Below are 23,157 nucleotides of genomic sequence, written 5' to 3'. Positions count from 1 at the left end.
GTAGTGCCCTAAAAAGCTTACAGTTGTTTATAAGCTACATAAAATGGGACGCCTTCCATCTACTTGTGTCATGTCCCCCCTACGACCACATGAGAGGGATAGACCTGTGCTGCTGTTTCCGTAGGCATGTGTTGGCCAAGATTAAATACTTTTATTTATGGATTTTTGGTTCTTCTGATGCATCCGTCCTACTACTGCCTGAGCAACACCAATGGCAGATTTAGGTCCCATGGGATTTTTACATCTGTCTGCCCTCATGAGCTGGAGCTCCAGCGGATGCTGGGTGCTGAGGGTCCCTGCCCGCCCGTCACGCAGAGCAAGCAGGCTGCAGCAGGCTGCCAGGCAGTCGCCACTGAGGTGCACCATCTTTGCATAGGCAATTGTATCTGTGATTAGGACCGGAGAGGATTTAGCCATAATATTTGCATAGCTCCTGTGCAGACCTGTGCAATCACTGGTGTACAGTTGGTAGCTGACCCCAGAGTGGCAATCATGCTCTTGGCTGTGCAGGAAGAGCTCCAGCAGTGGTTTTGCTCAGCCGTCTTGGAGATGCTGGTTCAGGAGAAATGAGTCCACCAGCCCATGCATCCCAGCCATGTGGTGCCAGTGTAGCACTGGTGAGGAGGTGTGAGCCTCCTCCACTGGTGGTGCTGTCACTGGGACTCAGATGTCTTGTGGTGGCAGCGGTTTGAAGAGCTTTGCCTGCTCTAAGAGGGAGCACATGAAGCCTTTTCAGTAATTCCTGTAGCATCAGGAATGCTGCTTTCTCATCAGTAGCTTCCTGACTTGTTTTTCATGCAGACAGGCTTGGTGTTTGTGCAGGTGAAGGAAGAGCGAATCCAAAATGAGCTTATGCAAAAAATGCAAATATTGGTTTTATTAGTATCTTGCCATGTGTCAGGGACAGAACATTTGCAAAGCACTAGGGCTTATTTCTCTCCTCATTCCTTGTGAGCCCGGGAAACCTCTAACATTACATCCCTGAGAGGCCCTGGCAGCTGTATGATCAATCACAGAATCACAGAAAGTTAGAGATTGGAAGGGACCTTGAAAGATCATCTAGTCCAATCCCCCTGCCGGAGCAGGACACCTAGATCAGATCACACAAGAACGCATCCAGGCGGGCTTTGAATGTCTCCAGAGAAGGAGACTCCACAACCTCTCTGGGCAGCCTGTTCCAGTGCTCTGTCACCCTCACTGTAAAGAGGTTTTTCCTCATATTCAAGTGGAACCTCCTATGTTCCAGCTTGAACCCATTGCCCCTTGTCCTATCACTAGATGTCACAGAGAAGAGCCTGGCTCCATCCTCCTGACACTCACCCTTCACGTATTTATAAACATTAATTAGGTCACCCCTCAGTCTCCTCTTTTCCAGGCTAAAGAGACCCAGCTCCCTCAGCCTTTCCTCATAAGGGAGATGCTCCATTCCCTTCATCATCTTTGTGGCTTTGCGCTGGACTCTCTCCAGCAGTTCTCTGTCCCTCTTGAACTGAGGGGCCCAGAACTGGACACAATATTCCAGATGCGGTCTCACCAGGGCAGAGTAGAGGGGGAGGAGAACCTCTCTTGACCTACTGACCACCCCCCTTCTGATACACCCCAGGATGCCATTGGCCTTCTTGGCCACGAGGGCACAGTGCTGGCTCATGGTCATCCTGCTGTCCACCAGGATGTGATGTTGCACATAGTTGTGACTTTGCAGTAAAATCTTAGGTCTTATCCTCCAGAGACCAAACAGTGGCTCCAAACAGTGCTAGCCAGCCCGGCAGTGGAGCTCAGCAAAGTCGCCAAACAGCAACTAGCTCCAAGCTGAAGCGCTGAAAGGTAACTTGTGATTTCTAGTTGATCTTGGTACTGTTCAGTCTGAGACTGTGAAGGTCTCAGCGCTTTTCTGTAGAGAGATGGACTTGTTTTTCAGATAGGAAATCTCCAAGGGAGATACTGGGAACTTTTAGAGATCGTCCCGTAGGTGAAGCTGCCTTTCTGTAGCTTCCTTCCATTCCGAACCAACAACAGGAACAACTCAAGATCTCGGAAATGCCCAGTGTTTTTTTCCTTTCCTTTTTTTTTTCCTTCAGGAAAGGAAGGTTTGCTAAGCCAGGATACAGTACCACTGAACTAATACTTTAGTTCTACGCTTGTCTGGTGGTCTCTGACTCCAAGGACAGGATTGCCAAGCTGTGAGCCAGCACACTGCCAAGCAGGCTGGCTTTGCGATAGCAGCTGCAGCCTCTCGGTACTTGCACAGTACCCTGGAGTGGTGGGGAAGGAACCCTGCAGGGCAGGAGATCCCTGCATGGGAATAACACGGTGAGATTTCTACTTCTGCCCACACCAGGGGGGCACAAATAGGATTATAAACACAGTGTAATAACTGAACCGAAGAGGAAACGCTAACCCTAAAATATTAATCCAGAATTGTCACGATGAGATTACACCATGAGGAGATGTGTAAAACAGCCCAACAGTTAGCTGGACTTCTAGGGAGCATCCTCCAAAATGTTTGAGTTGTACTTGGAGCTAGTATGCCCAACAACTGGCTTGATGATCCCCAGTCACCCATCTCTGAGGCTCTGGGGGGTTAAAAACTGCATACATTGCTCTGTCTGGTGGCTTTTAGTAGCTCACGAGTGTGGCCTGCATCTTCAAGCTGCCATGGGAGACAGATGAGCGTGACCAGGGGTGTCTCATAGCACTGGCTTTCTGCAGAAGCTGGGGAGACTGCTGCCCTGAGCTGCTGCTTGGGGGACCATCCCCGTGGTTGCTGGTTGCCAGCACCCATCAGTGGGAGAGGAACCTCGGTGCTGGGGGTGGGTTTAAATAAGTCCATGAACTAAGATGGACATCTCCTGGAGAGACCTGACCCCTGGAGGCACCAAAGCATGGAGCTGGGAGGGACCTTACGGCAAGCGGCTGCTCTTGGGTGGGGTCATGTTTCTGCTGGTTGGTCTCTGCTGGCTGCTCTCCGTCCCTGCTGCAAGGCAGAGTCTGCCCCAAGCACCTGCAGGGCTGGTTAAGCCCTGTTAAACTGCACTGGGGGTCATAGCATAGCGGGGGTGGGGGGTGCATCCCTGTGGGTGAGACCCCAGGAAAGGGGCTGGCAGCAGTGCTGGTGCAGCTGCATTGCCCTGGTCCCAGCAGGTCTGGGTACCACAGGCGATACTCTGGAGTGAGGAGTGTGCCAGCACATCCTCCCCTGGGAGCCATGGCTGTGCTTCCCAGGGGAAGCCAGCAGGGACTTTGTGAAAGCTCAGGACCTTAACTTTTCTACACTCAGACTCTGAGAAGTGTAGTAGTGGCTGTGCCCTTTTTTAAAGCCAAATGTGAGACATGCACGCGCTCTTCTGAACACGGCAGATTCCTGGCTCCACCATGCACACCTTCGTTTAAGCGCAGTGTAAGTAGCGCACAGCATGCCCGGCACGGTCCTGCAGTCTCTCGCTGATCTCTCGATAGCTCACTCAAGAAAGCTCCCCTCCTGCTCTGCCAGCTTCAACAGCGTGTAATGGAAAAATATAGAAGTGGGGCCCGGCTGTGCGTCAGCGAGTGTCTTAGCAACCCCCGCCTGCGCTCAGCTCGGCGATAGGCGCATGGGGCCGTCTGTCTCCACGCAGCGATGAAATGGAGCATTAAGCATAACCTTTCCCTTACGAGGGAGAAGAAGGAAATACCAGGGTTTGCTGGTGTCGCTGGAGCTTGCCGGCTGCTAACAAAGCAGTAATTTATGAGTGTTGCAAAGAATTTCATCGGCCTTCAAAGCAGGACAGAGGCATCTGGCACTCGGCCACTGTGTTTGTATCAGTACAGGAAAAATGCTGAATTTCTTCAAAGCTGCCACAGCGTTTCCTATTTTTAGGTTTGGTGCTGTACAGCACCAAACATCAACAAAGAATGAAGACCTATTTCTGTTGCTTTGTAGTAAAGCTGAAGCAACAGGAAGCCGTGAGCCTTCTGGGTGCCTGTTCAGACCTCCAAAAACCCCATCCCGAGTCCGTTGTGAAAGGCAGTGAGTGGGTTAATGCCGTGCCAGCAGGTTTGCTTTCTGATGGGGAAGAGGATGGGTTTAGGGATTGCCTTCCTGTCCTCAGACCCTTCGAGATGCTGTGTGGAAGAGACGAACCAAATGCCCATTTTTCAGTTGCACTTGTGTTCAGAGGCTTTTTGTTTCTTGCTGTTGTTCGGGCTCTCCCTTTTGAGGCAGCGTCTCGGCTTACCAGTATGCATCTCAATGCAGGAGCCTGTGATTGCATTTCGCAGGCAAAGGGCAGGGACTTGCTGGAAGACAGGACGGTGCCAAGGGCTCTCTGCGCTCCCAAGGGTGAGAGGAGGCTGGCTGGGCACCAGCTGTCCTGAGTTTTCCTATGGCACTGTTGGAGTAAGCCAGTTTTGGCAAAAGTTTCTAACCTTAAGGACTCATTTAATGCTAGAGCTTTGGTTGCTGGTTTACTAAAACCAGCCCCAAAGGAATGCTGCTCCGACATTGGTACTTCTGGGTTGGAGAATGAAGGACATCCAAGGTGGACCTGCAGTTTAGGTGGCAAGGTTCCTCCTGCCTTGCTGCAGGAAAACACTCGAAGCACGTTATAACACATTTGGTGTGTTAGAACACCGCAAATGATTTTATTGCGAGGGCAGGCACCAACTCCCTGTAGGGGTGCATGAAGCAGATCGCGGCTCCGGAGAGGCAGCGGAGGATGCTTTGCAGCTCGGTGTGCTGAAGCAGCTCACAGAGGTGTCACCCAGCGAGAGCGGGAGGAAGCGGCAGTACCTGCCCTCCCTCCCCCTGCGCACTGCAAACGCTCTCCTGGGTGTCTGCAGTGGAGTGAAGTCCTGCCCGCTCGCTGCTCGCTCCCCACAACCTCCACTAGCTGCTAATTGAGGAAGGAACCTCCTTTTTTTATTTTGATTTGGAAAATAGAATTAGAAAAAGCCTGTCAGAGAGCAAGTGACTAAGTGCTTCGTGTGCTGCTGAAGTAAATGAACAGCAAAATGTCTGAGGGGAGAAGATGACTAAGTTTTTCTACCTCCTCTTCTGCTTCCCTCACCCTCGAAGAGGAGCTAAACATAGTCGCCTGCAGCAGGAGGACTCCGGCGACCGGCTGCTGCCCACAGATGCAGGCTCAGAGGTCGTGGGCTCGTGCCTTGCTGAAAACCCTGGTCATGTGGGGAACTGAGCGTCTTCCCTACATTCACTTCTATTCTCCCTTGCTCTCCCCTCAAGACAAAATATATTTAGAAATTCTAAGACACAATGAACTTAACTACACCCATGTTTATAATGGGTTCGTTGTATCACTTCCAACAGTGCCCTCACGATTACATGGCTAGATATAACTGCCCTTCCTCTTCTTGGCCTTTTTTGGAACAGAAAATGGCTTGAGCATCCTCTTCAACCATAACAGTGCTGTTTGGAGAAAGGCATTTTAATAGAAAACCCATGATCCGTACTTATTTAAAGGATGTCACAGTCATTCGCAGTCCATCTGCTTGCTAAATCAGTACCTGGGGGCTGGCACAAGAGTTATCTCTATAAACATGGTGTTGTGCTGCTCCCCTTAAAAATAGCCTCTTTCAAGAGAAATGTTTAGTTTAGAAACAATTTCACTTAAAAAAAAAAAAATAGAAGGAATCGGATGTCTCTGTTTAGATGATGAACCTGAGTTGCCCGGGTCACCCTTGGGTGATGCTGTATGTGTCACGCATGTTGCCAGCGTCGCTGTGGTACCCAGACCCTCTCTTCCTGCATCTGGGGAGGGGGATGCCAAGGTTTTGAGGAGGGGATCCTCTCAGCTGGGGCAATTGCAGAGTCACCGAGTAGCCTTAGGGGATCCGTTCAGTGACATGGCCGGGGCAATGGCAGCATTGCTGAACGGATCCCCACCCAAAACCCCAGCATCCCCCCTTGTGCCTGTGCCAGCACCAGCCCCCTGGGGTTACCTGGGGTCCCAAGCGAGCTGACAGCGGGGCAGGGTGTTTCCCCCCGAGCATCCTTTCCCTGCTGCACGCCCAGGGATTCAACACGCAGCCACTGCAGAGGCGATTTTCCATTATTAATGCTCAAAATAAAGTTCCATTTTCCTGTTTCAGATGACTGTTTCCCCTTTGGGTTAGAGAAACCGCTTCCTCCCCGGCACCCCATGGAAGGCTGTCAACATGCGCCACAGCAGCAAATCCCTTTGCTGGCCTCTGCGTTCCTCTTTCCACCAAAAGCCCGGCGTCCCCCCAGCTGGCACTGCTCTGCCATCACACGTACCAGCTCGCAGGAGACTCCTTGTTTGATGGAGGCCATTTCTATAGGAGTAGCGCGTTTTTTCCTCAATTTCCTAGGACTTAACAGCTCAAATCCTCTTTTTTCTTCCCCCGCCCCACCCGTGCATGTCAGCACACAGTTGGGTTGGAAAATCTGACCCTGCGTGCTGCACTGGGATCTAGGGTTGGGTAACCCTCTCTGCGTCTCCACGGATCCCGTCCCTTTCCCCGAGGGCTCTGGGGTGTGCTGGGGTGCAGCGTGGCTGGCCGGCTCCGTGCACAAGCTTCAAAGGCAGTGTAAAAGAAGCAGCGTAGGAAACCCCCGTGGCTCATCGCTAGCAAGAAACCTCCTTGCCTGATGCCGTGACAGCTTCTTGCCCCACCGCCCCGCTGGCTTTTCCTCGGTGCAGGGCTGCCCAGCCGGCAGTGGCACACTCGTCGGATGCTCTTGCTCCAGGCAGGCGTGGCAGGACGTTGGCTTTGGCAGCACAGGTATGTACCCAGCCCTGCAGAAGTCGAGCCGCGTTGCTAAAGCCGGCATTTTTCGGTGACTCATAACTAAAATGGCTAAGGGGCGTGCTTAGGGCTCTGACTCTGAAAATGAAGCCGAGGATAACATTGCTGCTGGTGCTGTGCTGAGGTCTGCTCACTGTCAGACATTCTGCTGCAATGGGCCAGGGTGTGGCTGAAGTGGGCCGTTAACATGAATTTCTTTCTCTGAGGTCACTCGTACCTGCACAGTGCAGCGGCCACTGACCTTGTGCCACCCCTTGTGCTCACCAGGCTGGGTGAGCCCGCGCCCAGGTGTGGCGGTGACGGGCACCCTGCCTGAAGGAGCATGGGCACAGCAGGGGCTGGATCTGCACGGACGGGGAACGGGGTGATCTGGCTGAATTTGGTGGGGATACGCTCCCTGTTCGCAGCCTGTGTGGGAAATCAGGAACGAGTGGCTGAGCATGTGTGTCTGAAGGTGTCTGAAGCCCTGTAATTAGCTCAGCCTTGCCGTGCTCCTTGGAGCCCCTGCCCTGGCACAGCCTCTGGTCCAGCGAGGAAGGAGCCCTCGCAAGCAGCTTCTCCTGAAGTGCAAGGTTTGTGCTTCCCATACCCCTTCTGGCAGTGCAGACAGAAAGCTGGAGGAGGAGAAAGTTTCCGGGGTGCCCAGGAGGTGGGCTTGGAAGCAGTTCATGGCAAATAAACTCACGTCTGTCTCGTTCTGTTGGAGAGAAGCCCTCCGTGTGCCACAAGCCCTAGTGCCAAGAGTAAGAAATGCTGAGAGCTGTAAAAGCTGACCATGTAACAAGCCTCTCTTTGCCTTCAGGTGTAGACCACTGTTTTTTAACTGATGATTTGGGCACTTCACGGTGTGTACGCAGCACATCTGCAGCTGCGGGGAGGATGGATGCTGCACGGCATGGGAGGTGGGCACTGCTCTGGTGCATGCCCGTGGCATCCTGGCTGCTTGCAATGCCCCTCTCTGCGCAAAGAGGTTTTCCAAAAGCCACTGTCTAATATGCTCCTTCTGTAAGGATCTGAAACCAAGGAGTATCAAACTGCGCTTCCACTCCTAGAGGAATTTCTCCTGGTTGCTGGTTATATTTAGGAGCTGGCTAGGAAAAGGGGCCGGTCCCATGGCAGTGTGGTGGGGGTACCGGGGAGCTGTGACCGAGGCCAGCTGATGCTCCCAGCAGCTCCTGTGCAAGCAGAAACTCCTCCAGCCACTTAGGAAAGTATTTGCAGTCCCAGCTTCAACACAGGAGAGACAATAAAACTAAATAGTACTTTAAAACCTCAAAGTGCTATCCAAACATGAGGGACTCCAAACACAAATGAAAGTGCTAAGCTGATTTAAAGGGGAATTAAAAGGTCACGCCTATTGAACATTCAGGTTTAGGGTTTAGTCATGTTTATGAAACTTATAACTGCTCTTCTACATCACCTTTTTACACTTCATATACCCAATAAATGTGGGTACATTCAGGGCTTATGACTAATTTTAAAAAATTTATATTCTAAACAAACTATCTCAGCCATTGCTTGGCCCTTTTTTCTTCCCTTTCGTCTCTGCCTTCCCTCTCCAGCCGAAGGCACTTAAAACTCATCCAAACATTTCACTTGCTCATGGAGGAGAGATACATTGCTCACTCACATATTCCACAAGGTAAAGTTCAGTTATGGTCAAATAGCTAAGAGCAGCAAGCTAACTCCATGAGCGGGCGGAGCGAGGGAACAACAATGGAAATGTTTTCTGCGTCCAAGACCAGCGCAAGCTGCTGGGGGTTTCTGCAGCAGGAAAGCTGGAGTCTAAACGCCAGGCCTTTCTCATCCAGCTTCTCCTGCAGATTGCTTTGCTAACATTGCATGACTTGGTTTTGCATAACCCTGCTTGTTCATCACCAGTGCTTATGGGTGTTATGCTCCTAGGGAGTTGCATTTACAACATCCATATCAGTTCCCTCTGTGGTAATGCCAGAGGTGTGGGCATTGAGCAGGGAGGAAATCCGTCTACAACCCCCTTCTTTGGGGGTATGAGCTCTGGGCATTGCAGCTCACGTCATGGCCCATGTCAGAGAGTGGACCAGTCCAGTCCCAGAGCCTTCTGGGTCACCTCCAGAAGCAGACAGGAAGAAATCATAGACTCAGAAACCAAGTATTAGCAGCTGCTTTGTTCCACTCACCGATGTTACTTCTGCGTTTGGTGTCTCTGACTCAAAATACCTCTAAGCAGACTGTAAATGTAGCGTTCCAGTTTAAATCCCTAAAAACTTGCCATCAAATTGTAGAAGAGGGTGTTTAGCAGCCCGCGTCCTGTGCGTAACTATTTAGCAGTCTAAATAAGCCAGGTTGGAAAAAAAAACTGGCACTTTACCATCTCCTCCCTGTCTGAGCACCTATGTTATCCACCAGGCTGCTTCCCAACTTGCCCTGTGCCAGGGCCCCCCCTTCCCAAAGGACCGAGGCATCTGGGACATCCCCCAGGGGAGACCCAGCAAAGCCTACAGCTGCCGTCCCGGCTCCCCTGCATGTCAGAGCACAGCTCTTGTGACAAAGTTGTTTCTTGCCCTACCAAACCTCTGCCCACCGGGACACGGCTAGAGGAGCCGATGAGCAGATGTGACATTTTGAATGAGAAAGACAGTGGTGAATGCTCTGGAACTGGGAAAGGGATCAAACACAAGTCTCCAGATGGAAAGGGAGCAGTTTCCATCACAGCCAATGACAAGGTCCCTGATACGGGGTCAGATCGTTGGACAGCACATCACGTTTCTCAGCTGGACGCCCCATCTGGCTTCCTCCAGCTCTGTGCACCAGCGTGTTGCACAGATGGGCTGCAGCGCTCCGGGACTCTTCTCACAAATCAAGTCACCAAGGCCCGCTTTTGGCTCCTAGCAAGTATTGTTATAATCTGCTGGCTTTTAAAAGCTAGGTGCTTGCTGAGAAGGAAGCACTGTACGGCTTAAGTAGCAGTCCACCCGAAGTGATTAGCTGTTTCTGAATTCTTCACTTACCTTCTCCTAGCTGAAAATTGCTTAACAAACCTTATTTTGTGTGTACTTAATGAGTAACAAATACATTTCCAGAGATCTGGATCAGTTCCCACTCAGGAAAGTAGGCTGAACATGTCTAACGCTGGCAATTAATAACTCAGACAGGTTTACGGGAAAGTCACTGATGGCTGATTTGCACAAGGAGGTTTTCAGTTTACTGAAGCAGAGGCTCTCCATCAGAAGAAATGCCTCATGGAGACAACCTAGCTTTGAGGCTCAGTTAGTCTGAGCTGTAGAGCAGGCTTTACCTTTGCTCTCACTTAGGCTTTTTCAGCTTCTTTCCTTCTTTGCCAAATGGGACAGAGAGGTCTAGCGCTGCCTCCTTGTACCAATAAACCCTACGTGCAGCGCTGACGTGGATCCCGCGCCGCTGCTGCGCCCTGCTCGTGCTTTGTGCCTGAGGAGGTTCCAAAAGTCCTTATACGCGATGGGTGACTTCTGTGCAGCTGGCTCCCACAGCCGCTCCGTTTCCTTCCATTGTGATAGGGGACGTCAAACCGAAGGACTGCTGCTCGCTCATCTGCCTTTGCTGCTTCGCATTCTCCTCGCCTCCATCACAAGCAGGAAGAGGGAGCTTGCAACAAGCTCTTGTTTTTTTCCAATACACTGGAATATTTTTTTCAATGATCTGAGCAGATGTTCCTGGCTTTCAGGCGTTTTTACGGAGGCTCCTCTATCGCACATGCTGATCTCTTTGCAGAGGGCAGAGAAGGCAGTAGCTTTATCTCTGTGACTCTCTACCCCAGATCTTTGGTCTTGGTGGGACCGCTCCCTGGTCCCGCTGGAGAAAAGGGCATTCCTCACAAAGACAGATGGGAGTGGCTTCTCGCTGGTTGAAATTATACTCTTCTGGAAAACAGAGCATCTGAAGTAAAAGATACAATGCATGTACTAGGATTTTTTTCTCTCTCAAAATGTGTTGGAGACCTTGGAAAGTAGCAGAGGCTACTGTGCGTCAGCAGAAGCTTCTGTGCCCCAGCCATCCAAATAATTTATTTAATGGGGCTTTGGGGTTTGAACTAGACTTGCTAGGTGCCCAGAAGTGCCTTTCTTTCATCAAACTATATTCCCTTTTATTAACTTGGGTGAAGTCCGTTGCTGGGCCTCTCTTTATCTTTGCTCAGCAGCCGCCGTGGTTGGGGCGAGATGGCAAAGCTGAGCAGAGCATAACCCCAGCTCCGCACCGCGATTGCGTTCCAGAGCACGTCACGGGAGGGTTTTCAGCCGAAATCCTGCATTTTTGGTCGCCCACATGCTGGGACGCGCCAGGAGGAGGCATCCCACCCGCAGTACCTGCCAGCTCTGCCCCGCTGCCCTCCGCGCCCAGCGCCCGGCACAATGGACAAAGCTGGCCTCCTCCTCACCACGCCTGGAGTGACAAGGTTTTTCCCAGTCAAGGGAAACAATCATCACTAGGGAAACCTTAACTACTTTTTAAAAGACCAAAAGAAAAACACGTTCATTCTTTTAAACATGGAAAACTACATGGCCTCTTTTTCCTTGGCTGCGTGTGCACGGCCGCGGAGCAGCTGACACGAAGTGAACCCTGTGGGCAAATGCTCGCCCCGCTTATTTTGTTATTAAAGAAGAGGGCTCTCTGGCACAAAATCTGCCCTTCTCAGCTGCTCACCATGTTGTTTTTAAACCAGCAAGGCTCTGGACATGATTCACAATTCGTTGACCCTCCTACTTGGGAATGAAACATCCCAGAGCCCTTCTGAGCTGTGCCGAAAGCCCCTTCCCACGGGCTGCCTGGCACCCGGGGGTTTCAGTTCTGCAAGGAGCACCGGGGTGGCTGCGTGTTGGTGTACCGCAGGAGCGGAGCTTTCTCCAAAGCGAATGGAAAGACAGGGTGTCACCCCTGTGATGTCCTGGGCTGCAGCAGCTCCGGTGAGGCCAGAGAGAGTGGTGGGTATTGGTGACACCAGCCTTTCCTCACAGTTTTTCTCCATCTCTTCTGATCCTAGGCTATTTTGGGATCTTCCCGGGAGAAAGGGGCTGAAGTTCTTTCCAGAAATGGGAAAAAACATTAAATTAATGCTGCTCCCAGTCCTCCCCATCACCTGCCCCAGCTGCATAATCCTGCCTCTAACAGTGGCTCTACTTAATAAAAGCCACTGAAATACCAGTCCAGCTCCTGCTATTTCCAGGAATGTTTGGTCCTGTAAAACCATAGGAAACCATAATTTCAGCAAATTAAATTGGTTACTGCCTATCTCCCTGGCTCAACGCATGGAAAGAGAAGAGCTCCCTGCTGGCTCTGTGCGCAGGGAGTAACACCAGTTAAATTCCACCAGCATCCCTGCTGGGAAAGGGAGGCGACAGGCAGTCCCAGAAAGGCACGTCTCCTTCAAGCAGACATTAAAGGAATGCCATACGCTATAGGAAAAATGTACAGCGAGCACTGAGCTCATCAGTCACTTTTTGTTTAATCTAATTAAACACAATATATCCTCTGACCTTCTGGCTTGGCACTAAATTCTCCCATGTTGTTCTTTCCATACGAAGCTCTATTGACAGATGGGGAAAGCCTTGAGTTTGCTTTAAGCTTCAGATAAGTCAAGTTAAACACACAGCAGATAAAATTGTTTTCCCAGCACTCCTCTCCCACTGACCAATTGTGGGGGCTTGCTGGGAGGGCTTAACTCCTCTGGCCCGCATCCCACCCCCAGCTCGGGACACTGCGCTCTGAGCCAGTGAAAGCAATCTAGAGTACTGCAGGAACCCTCGAGAGTTCATTTTTAGAGTTGGTTCTGATAGTGGCTCATCTTCATTTCCATGTGGCAGACGATTAGGGAAAATGGCACCGCTTCTCAGTAAGTATATTTCCAGAGTCACTAAATAATTTGTTACCTAACAGCTAATCAGTCGGCATTTGCTGATGCTGAAACAGGTTTTAAATAAAAAGTGCCGAACTCCATCAGAGACCTCGCGCATGTTCCCTGCTTATACGGGCTGCAAGCCATTGCTGTGTGTGCAAGAGCACAGTCAGGCAACGCAGCTTCGTGAGTTTTCTGGGAGGAAAAGCAACCGCAGAGCGGGATTTGGGGAGAGCAGGGTGCCACAGGCAGGCGCAGGCTTTCATCATGCAAAAGAGCTAGAAGTGTGCTCAGCTTTCGGCATGCCCGCCTGCATGCTCACTTCCTTGCAGGCACACGAGAAGAGCACATATCTGCCCTTCACCAGCATCCCTTGGTAATGCCGCTTGCGAAGCTGTTTTGTCCAGTATGGTGAAAATTCTTTGGTCTGAGTCTGAGGTATTGCAGGTGACTCCTCCACGTACGTACAGCTGTGCCTGTGCTCCTGGACCTGTGCTGAATAAACACAGAGCTCTTGCTGGAAGCTCTCAGCCATCCGCAGTGGCTGCGAAGGATCCTGCCGATGGGTCACAGCCACATAACTTCTCTCTTGAAGCTGTAGAGGAAGTATGAAGGATGACCTCTTTTTGGAGCGACTCCTTACCTGGGCAGAATTTTGTTTTCTTCAGGCAAAGGGGGCGGCAGGATTGCTGGGGGCATTTCCCAGTGTTGCTCCCCCATGGTCCAGTCTCTGTCTCTCCTCTGCAGTGGGTCAGCAGCCCTGGAGAGGGGACGGATGGAGTCGTGCAGCTGCTGGTTTACTAGGGGAGTTGCTCCTTGCAAAGCTCACCGCCTTTTGAGCAGTCCCACAACAGAGCCACCAGGCATTTTGTATGGATATGTACACCCCTATGCCCCCCGAGAAATCGGTGCTGGTAGGCTGCTCTGCAAAACCAACTGTGCCAGGCGGTAACGTGTGATGGACAGGGGGCTGAGGACACGGGAGAGCTTCCTTTTGATGAAGCAAACTTTCCCTCACAACACTGGGAGGGGGTCAGGTGTAAAACAAAAATCTGATGACTCCTGAAGGAATTGCAGAGGGGACGGTCTCTTCTCTCTCCTGAAAGTGCCACCACGAAGTGCCCCTGCCAAGGTGCTGGGGAAGGGGCTGCATGAAGCAGAATTTGACAGTGTAAAGGGAGGGGACATGCTACCTGTTCCTCGTGCAGCTTTCTGTCTTATTCAGCTCAGCAGATAGGTTTTTGTGGTGTTTTTTTCTCCCCGGGGGACTCAGGGACCGTTACCGTGTGCTGGGAGCAGTGCCGGAGCGGAGCGTGTGGCTCCTGGGAAAGCCCTGGCAGGGGGAAGCCAGGCTGGCTTGCCCTGCTTCGGAGGCCACTTGCCTTCATTCTGCCTGCGCTTTGAAGTACCTCAAGGTTTTAGTTATAAAGCTCTAAACACCGAAAAACAAAATCTTGGCTTGGGAAGGTGCGTTGCCTTGGCATGTTTCCTGGGACTGAGCGACTTTCGAGGCTGTGCAGTGGGGGGAGGACTCCATTGCCTTGTTTCAGAGGAGGTGGGTCATGCTTGTCTGGAGTCCAAACTCCCTTGGAGACTTTTTCTTCCCCCTTTTTTTTCCTGACATCAGCCAGGACTTGCTGTTACTATTTTAAAAACAAAAGGAGGGGACACCCTCCCTCCCCCTGCCCCGCTTCCCTCTTGCTCTGTGCCAAAAGGAGAACAAAGAACAGCTAAAGCGCACAAGTTCTGGCACTCCATTTGGAAATAAAAACATTCATCCTCATGTCAGGTAGGGAACTGCCCGACCCCACTGCCAAAGCAAGCAAACCAGGCGGGCAGAGCAAACCTGCGGCGCAGGGGAGCCTGGGCGAAGGGGATGCCCGGTGTCACCCCGTGCTTGGACAGCTGCTTGCCAAACTCCTGTGCTGCTGTACCCGTGCCACGGCATGCCGGGACGCTCCCGGCTACGGGCAGGCATCCAGGGAAGGGCCACCCTGTTCCTTGCAGGCTGGGAGGTGGGGAAGGACCTTTTTTCTTCTTCTCTCCCACCCCCTGGTCCCCACCGTGAGGGCAGCCCGTGCATCCTCACGCAGTGCGTCGCCGCTCCCCGGTAGGGCTGGGGTAACCCGATGGAATTTCCACACTTTAGACACTAACATCTTTGTCTGGCTTTTTCCTCGCCATTTAAACATGTCAGCAGTTCCCAGCGCGGATTCCTGGGCCATGAGTTCACCCCCGACAAGCATCCAAACTGCAAGCCGGAGCTTCTGGCTCTTCCCTGCCTTGTCTGCGAAGCGTTACTGGAACAGGGGCTGGTTCTCCGAACACGAGGAAGAGATTACTTGGGCTTTCTGGAAGGCTCCCTCCTATGCCTTCAGAGTGGAGCAAATGAGGATAATTTATCTGTGGGCTTCCGGCTGAACCTAGTAGCTCGGAGCAGCCTGGACTACGCCATCTGTTTGTCCCAGCTCCTTCAAGAAAGCATTTTTCCATTGTCACCGTTGTGTATTGTTCGCTTGATTTGTTTGTGCTGTGTCCTTCTGGGGCTGAGATAAGAGTCGTCCCCCTGCCTTTTACTGGCGGCATGTTCCCCCAGAACAATCCAGGGAAAAAACTCTCGCAGGAAAGAGCCTTCGAAGGAGTCTTTCATATGTCCGACGCAGCCCTCGTTACAGTCATGTAAATAGTTTTGTTCAGTCTATCTGGCGAGAAACCCAACATGTCAAAAGGGAATTGTTCTCCAAAATGTAGTTAGGGATGGGCCAAAGCACGCGGATTTGCCAGCTTGATGGACAAAGCAGCTGCCTTTCAGCGGGGAACAAAAGCCGGGCGCTGAGCCCCAAGCGTCCCTCGGTTCCTGCGGGAGCTGGAGCAGTTTTTTGTGGCTGCGTCAAAATCCTGGGCTCCTGTCCCTGCTCCGTCTGCTGTGATTGAACGCGGTACCCAAGGATGGGTTAATGTCCCTGCTGCTTCTGCAGAGGGATGTGGGGAGCGGAGAGGAGGTAATGAGGGATGGCTGGGCCCTATGCAGCAGCAGCAGCCAACTGGAACTTCGGTGAAGTTACTCGTGATTTCTGAATGTGGAGTCGAGGCCCAGCGGCTCCAGCTTGGCACAGGGCAATGGGAAAAGAGCAGATTCTCTGCTTGCTTCCATCCTGCGCTGGCTCCGGTGCTTCCTCCCCTGTCCAAAACAGCCACATGCTGCCTGAAGTGACTTTACGGACAGTAAAAGCTTAAAACATTGCATTCAACGCCGTGATTTTTTTTTTTCCCCCCTTAGAGCAAATCATGGAGGAAGATCAAGAATATGGTGCACTGGTCCCCATTTGTGATGTCTTTCAAGAAGAAGTACCCTTGGATCCAGCTAGCGGGACACGCAGGTACGGAGCACGGGGAGGCGCAGGGTGGTGGAAAGGCTTTTCGTTATCTCGGTTAATGGGCTTTGCTAGACAGAATTGCTTCTGATGCTGCATGAACGTCACAGGTTTCAGCTCCCATGTCTCTAGCCCAGAAGAGTGACTTACCCAGGGAGGGTGACGTGGAGGTGCAGTGCTGGGTGCTTTCAGTGAATCTGGCAGCCTGAGCTTCTAAGTCCCAGCCTGTCGGGACTTTTTCGGGTGCAGGTGTAAATGGAGATGCTTCCAAGGTGTTGGGCTGCCGTCCTTGTTTTGGGAAGGCATGGTGTCGTCCCACATCCAAAGCAAGTGCCACATTGTCCTTTGTCACCCTCAGGTAGTTTCAAGGCAGCAGCCAATGGCAGGATCCTGAAGAAGCACTGTGAATCGGAGCAGCGCTGCCTCGACCGCCTGATGAACGATGTCCTGAAGCCCTACGTTCCTGCCTACCACGGCGATGTCGTGAAGGACGGGGAGCGATACAACCAGATGGAAGATCTGCTGGCTGAATTTGACTCCCCCTGCGTTATGGACTGCAAAATGGGGGTCAGGTGAGTGGCTTTGGGGACATTGTTTGAGTTTGAAGATGGGATACTCAAAGCAAATGCATCTCCTGGGTAAAACTCTCTGAAACAGAAGTGGCTGTGGGGAAGCCTGGGTACAGAAGGACACACGAGGCTCATTCCTTCTCTGCTTATTGATCATCCCACATGCTAGGAAAGTGATTTGGGGCAGTGGAGGGGACAGCTCTCTGGGTTTGGGTATGCCAGAATGGCACGGTAGCTTTTAGGAGAATGGCAACCTGCCTCTCTCTGCCACATGAGGACACAACCAAGGGACCGGGAGCAGAAGGTGTGGGAGATCCTGCCCAGGGTGCTAGAGGGGTGAAATAAAGGCGCTGAAATGGCACAGCTTCAGTGAGTGAGAGACTTTCCCTCTGCTCACCCTTCGCTCCTGCGCTCACTTGAGGGATAAAACGTGTATGCTAAGTAGCTTAGTGCCTTTCATGCAAAGTTCTTGAAACGTTTCCTAATAGATGAGCAACATTACCCGCGTCCTCCTCAAGGACCATCTACAGATACGCCAGGATCCCAGCCTGCAGCCACTTGGCCAGCAGCAGTTTTCAAGCTAGCGAGGCCACAGCTGACAAGGGTGTCCCAGGGCAAACATGACCAAGGCTGGTGACCCCAGGCAGCTTGCGTTTTTGGAGCAGCCTCAGGCCACCGCTGGGCACTGGCTTGGCTGCAGGCTGGCAGGGGGACAGTCTGAGACCCCCCTCACTGGCTAAGGTGCCGCTCAGATGCGGTGGAGACGCCTGCACTGCTGGAAAAGCTGATGGTTTCTGTGGGAGGGAGGAATCTTTTTTTTTTTTTTCCCTACTGAACTCCCGATGTGAAACTCGAACTGGCGTGTCGGGCTGTCGGCAGGGAAGAGGTGAGGAATAATTTCCACCAGAGGGGTGGAGAGAAGGGCAGGGGGCCCCGGCACAGCCACGTGGCCCCAGCTGGCATGCACCATGCTGCTGCAGGAAGGAGACAGGACCCTCTCTGGACCTGGCGATGACAGCCACCAGAAGAAGACCTGCTGGTCATGCAGCCCAGTTGCTCCTGAGGCTGTCTCTAGGAGGGGGAAAGCCTCCCGCACACAAATCACAGGTTGGACGATTTCTGCGCCTGGATTTTTGGAGCTAAGACCTGCAGAACAACTAAAGGGGACAAATATGCCAGACAGCATCATTGTTAAATAAGATTTGGGGTACATCAGTCCCCTCTGGTCACCACTGAATGAAACTTTGTCTGACTTAAGCTATGGTGATGGTTCACGCTTGCAGCAATGTAGGGGGACCAGACCACGGACACAGATGATCTGTCATTCTCATCAGGAGGAAGTCTAGCTGAGGCATGTGAGCAGCACTTCCGAACATGCCGCTGCTTTATTTTCCTAGTTTATTCCATCTGCCCAGAAATCATGGGTTTGGTGATCTCAGCTGAAGCCCTTCATCACTTTTAACTGCAGTGTTTTCCAAAGAGGCTGATGCCCTCAGGGTGTCTGCTCAGCGATCAATCGTATGCCTGCCCTGAGAAAAGATATCAGTTTGCCTTGCTAAGCCTGTTGGAAACACAGGAACAGCATCCCACGTAGTCTGCCTAGCATCCTCCCTGTACGTTTTGCTTGGTTCTGGAGGTGAACCACACACTCAGTGCCAGGAGTTTGGCACAAGCAAGATGGGGAGAGGGCACAGCCCCTCTGCAGAGCTGGGCATGGCTAAAGGGAGGTGAAGAGCAGTTTGGATTTGGGGGAAGGAGGTTACAGGTAGGGTCATTCCAGGGTCGTTTTGCTGGGACATCTCCTGGCTTGGCAAGTTGTTTGGAGAAGCCTGGGCACTTGCCAGGCCGAGCTGGGGCAGGATTGGGTGCTGCGAGAGGAGTTACGTAGCAGTTTGTTACTGCTGCAGGAAGTATTGCTTAGTGGATGATGGTTTTCTGCATGGCAGAGTGCAGAAGTTCTCCACTGGTGTGCTCTGGCACGGAGTGCTGCTCCTCTGCAGGATGTATAAGACCAAGGTCTTTGTACACTCCTGTGCATCTTCCATCCTCATTCCCCCAGCCTGGCTGTACCCGTGGTCCCGGGGGTGATGGTAAGCACCTGGCCAAGGCTGCATCCCTTCCTCCGCTCCATCCTGTACAGGAAGCTTTTGCTAGATAGTCCCCTTAAAACAGTCTGGGCAAAATCATCCTCAGCAAAACAGCCCTGGGTGAAAACACCCTGTTCAGCAGCTGATGAGGCAGAGCCCTGGGGGTACACAGACTGAGGGGATGCGAAAGAGCAAGAGAAGCACCGGAGCAGCTTTGTCAGCAGCCACCCACGTTGGCCAAACCTCAGAGGGAGCAGCAGCTAATGCCAGGGGCTGGGATTTAGCAGCCTCCCTCCTGCCTTCAACTCAGCTAGGTCCCGGAGCATGTGAGCAGTTTCCTGGGCACATCTTGAAAGCCATGTTTATTTTGTGAGGGCCACTGAGGCACTGCTCAGGTTTGCTGAGTGTTGGGGGACAGGCTCCCAGGACCAAGGAGGGGGCAGCAGCAATGCCATGGGCATCTGTGAGAAATAACCTCCTTTGTTCTCGCCAAACTGGTTGTGGTTCCTTGATGAACTGAAAAGATGCCAGATGTTGATGATGGGGGTGCTAATTAAGTCAGGATAAATTCACCTGCAATGAAGCTTCCTCCGTTATTTCTTATGTGGTCCCCATAATTGCTGATTTCTGGGGTGGGGGGTGTCTGTGGGTATGTGGCACTTTGTGTGGTAGCCTTATGACCCTGCTAATGTCGCCCCCTCACTCCTTGCAGGACATACTTGGAGGAGGAGCTGATAAAGGCCCGGAAGAAGCCAAGCCTGAGGAAGGACATGTACCAGAAGATGATTGAGGTGGACCCCGATGCCCCCACCGAGGAGGAGAATGTGCTGCGGGCAGTAACCAAGCCCCGTTACATGCAGTGGAGGGAGACCATCAGCTCAACTGCCACGCTGGGCTTCAGGATTGAGGGGATAAAGGTGAGGCTGGTGCAGGGGTGCAGAGCTTGGGGAACACCTCCTGGGTGCGTTTGGGAAGCAAACTCGCTCCCAGAGGTACACACACAGCAGGGTAGTGGCAAGACCATGTCACAGAAGGACATCCCTGGTCCATGTGGCCAAACCATCCTCATCAGGCCTGGGGCCTGGGGCAGTGCCATTCTTCTAAGAGTGCAGCTGAGCTCAGGGCATCAATGCAAGAGGATGGTTTTAGCCATAATCTCATTAAATCAGCCAACTTGAAGACAAATTAGTTGTTTGCTTTTGATGCTGCTGCACTGCTAGGCTGAGCTATTAATCCAAATCCCAGCTTGAACACATGCCAGTCTGTGGTCGGTGAGGAGGCCCTATTTGTATCCTTGTCCAGAAAAATCCAGCAACTGAGCCCTATGAAATGGGTCGGACACAGGCAGCAGAGCTTTCTGCCAGCACCTGCGTGCATGTGTAACCCGCTGACAGTGCTTGCTCAGAGCAGTGCTCACGTTTCTGGAGAGACCTGCTGGGATGCTTTTGTGTCCCCGTTAGATGAGCCAGCCCAGGAGTTTTACTCCTGGCAAGCAGACTTTGCAGCAAGAGAGATGTCCAGGATGGCACTTGAACAGAGCGAGGTCTGTACCCACAGAGCAGTTGCATTAGTGATAGAAGACTTGCATGAACATTAGCAAAAAGCATAGATGCCCTTTGATAGCCAGCCAACATGAATTAAAGGTAATATCACGCTTGAGTCAAGCGAGCTGCTCTGGCTTGGGACAACCCTTTGCCTAGTTCCCATTGCTGTTGTTTTGCTGGTGCTTATTATGAAACTGAGGCTATATTAAAAAAGGAGTGGCCAGTTGGGACCAAATCTCTCATGTACTCTTTCTTCTCCCTGCTTTCTTGCTATAATCAGGAATATCTGTCTGTTTATAGGCCAACAAGATAGATCCTTGGACTCCAGGGGTGCCTCTCAGCCTGTGATCTGGGGATGTTTAGGGTGCTTTACGGCAAAAGCAGGTCATATGTGAACTGCTTGAAACAAAAAATGTAAAAAAAAAAAAAAAAAAAAGGAGAGAGAAACCCAAATCATATTCCCACAAGGGACAAAAAACACTGTGGAGGGAAATAAAAGCCAAAAAGGAGTGGTGGGAATTGTACTTGTGTTTTAGCAGACCATAAGCGAGCTGCTGCATGATGTGAGCAGGGGATTTTTTTCAGGTGAGGCAGCCCTTTAATTGAAAAAAATTAAGTGTTGGCCTCCAGGAGTAATCCTCCTGCTGCTAGTGGGCTGACTAATTTGATCAAGGCTCTAATTACTGTAATTCTCCTTAAATCCCTCAGCTTCTGGATTGTTTTGCCCTAAGCTAAAGCGTTAACAGTTCATGCTGGTTCCCGGCTAGCTTTTCTTTCCAGCAAGGCTATAGAGCCAGAAGTGCTGTGCTGCATCCCTGCATTTGCCATGTCGGGAAAGAGCCTTCGGTGCCCTGAGGCTGCTACTGAGGCCTCAGAAATTTTTGGGAGAATATTATTTATCAATAAGTCTTTCCTCCTGCGGATGCTCCCTTGAGATAGGCAGTGGTGAATCTGCCCTGCCCCTCACTTGTGGCTGGAGGCTGGTCCAGGAGAGCACCTTCCTGTGCAAGGAGAGGGCAGGATTTGGCCCCCCACTTTGGAAGGGGGCACAAGGGAAGGAGGGGAGCGGTGGTATCCTTCAGGACAGCACAGGTGGGTGGGGTGAACAGGCAGCTCCAGGTTGGGTATGAGGATGGAGACCCTTTCCTGGCTGAGCTCGTCCTTTCCCAGGTGGCTTTGAGGATCCAGCTCTCTTAAAATTAATATTTTCCCCTGCAAAAGGAGATAATGACACTCATCTAACTTTCTGGAGAAGCTTGAAACTGTTAGAAACAGTAGCTATTAATAGAATTACCCTGCTAAAAGTAATACAAGTGATCCCTGGTGACCCAGTTGAAGCTTACTCCAAAAAGTTTTGGTCCCAAGCTCCTTCTCTGGTCTGAGAGTTGCTCACCATTGCTTGCAGTAAGGCCATGGCGGGACAGTATTCCCCAGGGCTGAGAGGTTTGCTAGTTCCCAGAGCCAGCCCTGAAACCCCTCACCTGACTTTCCCAAGGTGGGCAGCTCACAAGCCCCATCCGAGGCCGGACCCAGTGCTGGAAGGGGAACCAGCTGACCCGAACTCTGCCCCAGCAACACCAGCGCAAACTGGAATCACTGGTGGGGCAGAGGTTGTGATAGCCCTTATCAGCCCCCTCACACTTCTGTGGTGTGGAAGCCAGCCCCCTCGGGGCTTGGACACCTGTAAATGTCGTGGCAGTTGTCAGCCCCATGGCAGCAGCATCTGGCTGGGCGAGGAAACTGCAGGAGGGAGGTAATTATGGGAGCAGCACTATGGAGAGGCTGTTTGGCTTTCCTGAAGCCTAGATTGCCTTATCTGAAAGGCCATCTGTGGTTTTTCATTTATTTTTAGGAGCACTTAGAAGTCCATCTCCTTTCTTGGATGCTTTGTGGAAAGTTGTGCTCTTTACATGTGAAATTAGTGTGGTGGCACTTCTCCAAATCGATATCCATCATCCCCTGGGGAGAGGGTGGGTTGATTTCTGAACTGCCCCGTCAGGGCTCACGTGATGGAGGTATAGCGGTGTCACACCCTTCCCCTATATGTCACACATGTGGCACCAGAGCATCCTTAGCTAAAGCAGAGAGCCTGGCTCTGCCTGGTCCATTGGCAGGATGGCCTCCAGCGAGGTTGTCCCTGTCCCCTGCTGATGTGCGCTCTGCCAGCCATTAGCCTTGCTTTTACACTCCATGGCAGCACGGTGGTCAGGCTGGGTCCAGGGTGGTTTGAAGCTGGGTGCATGGGTTGCACCCTGTGCAAGCAAAGCTCTTCTCGGGGACTGAGACCTTTCTTCACATGTTGCTTTTGTTAATGCATGCACAAGATTCCAGCTGGAAGTTGGAGGCGCACAGTGGGATTCATCCCCAGCTGCATGTCAGGTGTGGGTTTGGTGCTGGGCTCACCCCCAACCCAGGCTGGTCACTGCCACCGTGCCTGTGGCCAGCCCTCTGTGCAGGGGGATGCATGTGGCCCCATCCCACAACACTTCACTGGAGGGCACGTAAATCTCTGGGGCAGGAGATTTGTTGTGCTCCCTTCCTTCCCCAGCCTCTGCTCTGCTGCTTCATCCTTACTTCATCTTCCCCAGCCCACAGGATGTCTTTTTGGCCTTTTTTGCTCTATTGTGTGCGTACAAGCTGTCTGGAGCGGTGGGATGGATCTCTGCAAGCAGAACTGTGAGCACGAGCACATGTGGTTTAAAATAGCCCCTGTATCCAGGAAGCCAGCTCTGCCTGCCTGACCCACGGCTGCTCTGGACAATGAAACACGCTGATCTGAAAGTCAGAGCCCCAGCAGGGAAAATGGCAACTGACCTGCAGAGCTGCCCAGAGGTTTGGCTGGAGGCTCTGGGTCAGGGCTGCATGCTGTCCCCACAGCAGACCAAGCTGTGCCATCCCTGCCGTGGGTCATGGACAGATGTGCCTCTGGGGAGGAGGTGGAGGAGAGCACAAGGCTGCTCGCTGCGTCTC

The 23,157-nt window shown here is 52.1% G+C and overlaps 1 protein-coding gene across 1 annotated transcript; it reads left to right on the top strand.

Moving 5' to 3' along the window:
* Window positions 1-15,893: 15,893 nt before the first annotated feature.
* On the top strand, window positions 15,894-19,560 carry LOC104457720 (inositol-trisphosphate 3-kinase B-like; the record flags this gene model as incomplete). Its single annotated transcript, XM_010085981.1, has 3 exons — window positions 15,894-15,993; window positions 16,346-16,559; window positions 19,356-19,560. Coding segments are annotated over 3 exons (519 nt in total), but the record flags the coding sequence as incomplete, so codon positions are not given.
* Window positions 19,561-23,157: the final 3,597 nt, after the last annotated feature.

Source organism: Pterocles gutturalis, unplaced genomic scaffold, assembly GCF_000699245.1.
Source record: "Pterocles gutturalis isolate BGI_N339 unplaced genomic scaffold, ASM69924v1 scaffold39020, whole genome shotgun sequence".
In the NCBI taxonomy this organism is placed as follows: Eukaryota; Metazoa; Chordata; class Aves; order Pterocliformes; family Pteroclidae; genus Pterocles; species Pterocles gutturalis.
The sequence above is the reverse complement of the archived record's forward strand: the minus strand, read 5'-3'. Positions and strand labels throughout refer to the sequence as shown.